Below are 3,155 nucleotides of genomic sequence, written 5' to 3' on the forward strand. Positions count from 1 at the left end.
CAGGCACATACAGCAGTACCAGAGGAAGACGTACAGTCAATTCTCCAAATCACAAGAAATAGGAAAAAAGAACACATTTTTAAGCTACAAATAACCCTGGGGTGAGACTCAAGGTTCTTGTTTGATCCGTAGACTCAAAAATAAATCCCGTTATTACAGCAGTCCCCTTGGATAGTTGAGTATGTAACCATCCTACAGCTCAAAGGAAGAAGGATAAAAAAGAAAACAGAAATTCAATTTCAAAACAAAATGCTCATCCTGACTCACTCAGGGACAGAACCAAGGCTTTTAATGCAGGGCACTGACTCTATGCCTATTTCTCTCCATCATCTGCCACCCTTAAAAGATGGTACCAACTGCATGGTGAGAATCCACAGTTCCTCCCTTTTGTTCTCTGGCGCTGATCCAGCATTTTGCTTGTCACACTGATGGGTGAGATGCCTTTCATATTGGCATAGGACACAGAGCGGATGCCTCCCTTATGCTATCAGAGACCCGACAAGCGAATTTACTCAGAGCAGGAGGCTCCTTCACAGCTAGGCAACGCCAGTGCCACCATTGCTCTGTGGGGTTGGCTTTAGAAACAATTTTGACCATGGCTGTAGATCCCAGCAGCTCAGGATCCATGAAGAGGAGAGTTGGGAGGAGGTGAGTGACCCAGACAAAGGGATTATGGTTGTTAGGGGTGCTCTGGCTGGTGGGCACCTTGCTGTGGGGGCAGTGACTGAGAGCATTCTAGCTGGTTATGAATCTTCGCTTGTACAGATGAGATGCTGCTTTCATAGGCGAGGTGGGAGTAAATTCCTCTCTGTGCCCTGCAAAGAGGCGCTTTGAATTTACCTTTAGTGGCGTGCCTTGAGGAAGAATTCTGGCATAAAGCTGCACGTGTGCTCTGCATACTGGCTTGTAGGCAACTGTGTGTTTCTAATTAGGGAGCCAAAGCCTGCTGGCAGCGGAAACCATATTTGTCACACATTGTGATGTTACGTTCACTTTGCGTGTCTGTGATTTTAACACGGGGGCCAAAGATAACTGTACTAGATTTTTCTCCGTGGTTTTGGCTCTACCTCTGTTCCACAGCCCGTGCGTATCCATTCTTGGTTGCCATCTTCAGAGCCTGCTTCAATTGTCACTCCTGTTCCCCTGGTAACTAACTGTGTCTCTGGTCTGTTCATTCTGACCACCCAGATCCGGGGTTTTTTGTAGATATAATAAAACTTACTGGGGAAGGATACTATTAAATTAAATACTAGGATAGTAAGTAGAGTGCCTAAGAGATTCCTGGAAATAGTACATGCTCAGCACATCTTAATTCCTTTTCTCTGACTTATACAAAAGAGGTTTATGTTAAATGATCTCTAAGATATTTAAAGTATTTTTAACTTAAAATATGTTCACTGACTACCTGCGAAGTGACAGGTACTTTTCTAGGCGTTGGGGTTATACTCATGCACGAGACAGTACACAGACATGGCACCTATTTTTATGGAACTTAAATTTTAGAATTTGCAGTCAACATGCACAGAAATGAATAATGACTTTCACTTTTCTTTCTTTCATCACTGCAAGTTCAGCCCCATGCAGACTTCAAGTTCATTTCCAAGGTTACTCCTTAATAAAACCTGGAGGGAAAAAGAAAACACGTGCGGGCTGTGCCTTCCCACACCCACCGCCCTTTGCGGAGGGAAAGTCCTGAGTGTTTCTTGGAGGAGCATGTCTGCTCTTCCAGTGTGTGCGACTCAGGGTGGGCTCCACTGGAGTTCCAGAGTGCTGTGAGCACACTGTGTGCCTGGCAAGTCTGACCCCTCATTGCAACCCCACATCCCCGCGCCTTGGTGATTGGCTTGTGGGTGAGCACATGACTCAAATTTTCTCAATCAAAGCAAACCCATGCATTCATCAGGGAACTTCTGTGCACAGGCCGGCTGAGAGTCCTTCTAGGTTCACATTTAGTGTTATCTTATTTTGGAGGGGATTGGGAGATGACTGGAGAAAGTAAAAAAAAAATTGTTTTCCTTTTCTTTGTGAAGCTCTTTTATTGCTCCTTAAAGTCTTGGACTCTGCGCAGGGTACACATCTGTAACCTAGCATTCTGGGAGGCTGAGGCAAGAGGACTGCAACTTCATGCTCAGCTTGAGCAATTTAGCAACTCAGTTTATCTATTGCAAAAAAAAAAGAAAGAAAGAAAGAAAGAAAGAAAGAAAGAAAGAAAGAAAGAAAGAAAAAGAAAAAAAAAAAAAGAGCTGGGGATGTAGCTCGTGAGAAAGCCTTGGGTTCAACCCCCAGGACCACAAAAATGAACAAACAAAACACAAAGAAAATGGAAAATTCCTGATTGGTTCTATACCACCACCAATGAGGTCCTGCTCGTTATCCGATTAGTTTTCCTCTGGATTTTGAAACTGGGAACTATGGTTGACAAAAAAGCTTTTGATTGATGACCCCTTCACCCAAGGGGAGAACTTGTCAAGCGTTTAACCTGGACCGGGAGGGAGAACCTCCCATCTCCTCATATCCTTGTCCGTATTAAATTGTAAGGCCTTCCATGCCTTTCAAAGTCAGAGACAGCCTCTTTTACATTTTAGTTATAGACTCTAACGCACAATCTGTCATTCGGACAATGCCCACATGCAGAATAAATTTAATTGCCTAGTTTATCTATGGTTGCAGAATCGATCAGAAACAATGTGCAACATTCCTCTCCAGTGTTCATTTGCCTGAATTTGACTTTGAATAAGTTTGGGAAGGAAAAGTCCCTATTTCTTTCTAAAGTGTGTCGTGCCCTGTGACAGTGGTTACTCCTTACGTAAGGCAGCAGCTTACATCTATTTCTAAGTGTAGGTACGCCCTAAGCCCTAAGCATTTCCTTATCTTATCTGGGAGACGGATGTATCCAGGAAGACACGGTGGGGTGAAGACTAGCTGTCCCTTCATGTGTTCATGCATTCGTTTGCTAAATTAACTTTCAGGCTCCAGCCACACTTCAAGCTCAGCAGTGGATACCCAGGTAGTGGGGAGCAGTGTCTCTGCCATGCTTGGGGACAGCTGAGCATCGTCCAAGAAGTTTCCTTGAATGTGTTGGGGAGTGTAACTCCCCTGCTCTCCTCTCCGCGCCCCGCCGCTCGCAGCTTCAGCGAGGAGCAGCCTGGAGCCTG

The 3,155-nt window shown here is 44.8% G+C and overlaps 1 protein-coding gene across 2 annotated transcripts in view; it reads left to right on the forward strand.

Moving 5' to 3' along the window:
• The first annotated feature begins 451 nt into the window (after positions 1–451).
• Cpne4 (copine IV) overlaps positions 452–3,155 on the forward strand; it is a 467,949-nt gene continuing 465,245 nt past the window's right edge. Inside the window, exon 1 of one of the 2 annotated variants that reach the window (XM_013505812.1) lies at positions 452–648. In XM_013505812.1, the coding sequence (XP_013361266.1) occupies positions 482–648 (167 nt within the window). In that variant the 5' untranslated portion in view covers positions 452–481. The remainder of the gene's footprint in view (positions 649–3,155) is intronic. The other variant, XM_005406839.2, reaches the window with a different exon arrangement.

Source organism: Chinchilla lanigera, unplaced genomic scaffold (genome assembly GCF_000276665.1).
Source record: "Chinchilla lanigera isolate Chin_1 unplaced genomic scaffold, ChiLan1.0 scaffold00100, whole genome shotgun sequence".
NCBI classification, from domain to species: Eukaryota; Metazoa; Chordata; class Mammalia; order Rodentia; family Chinchillidae; genus Chinchilla; species Chinchilla lanigera.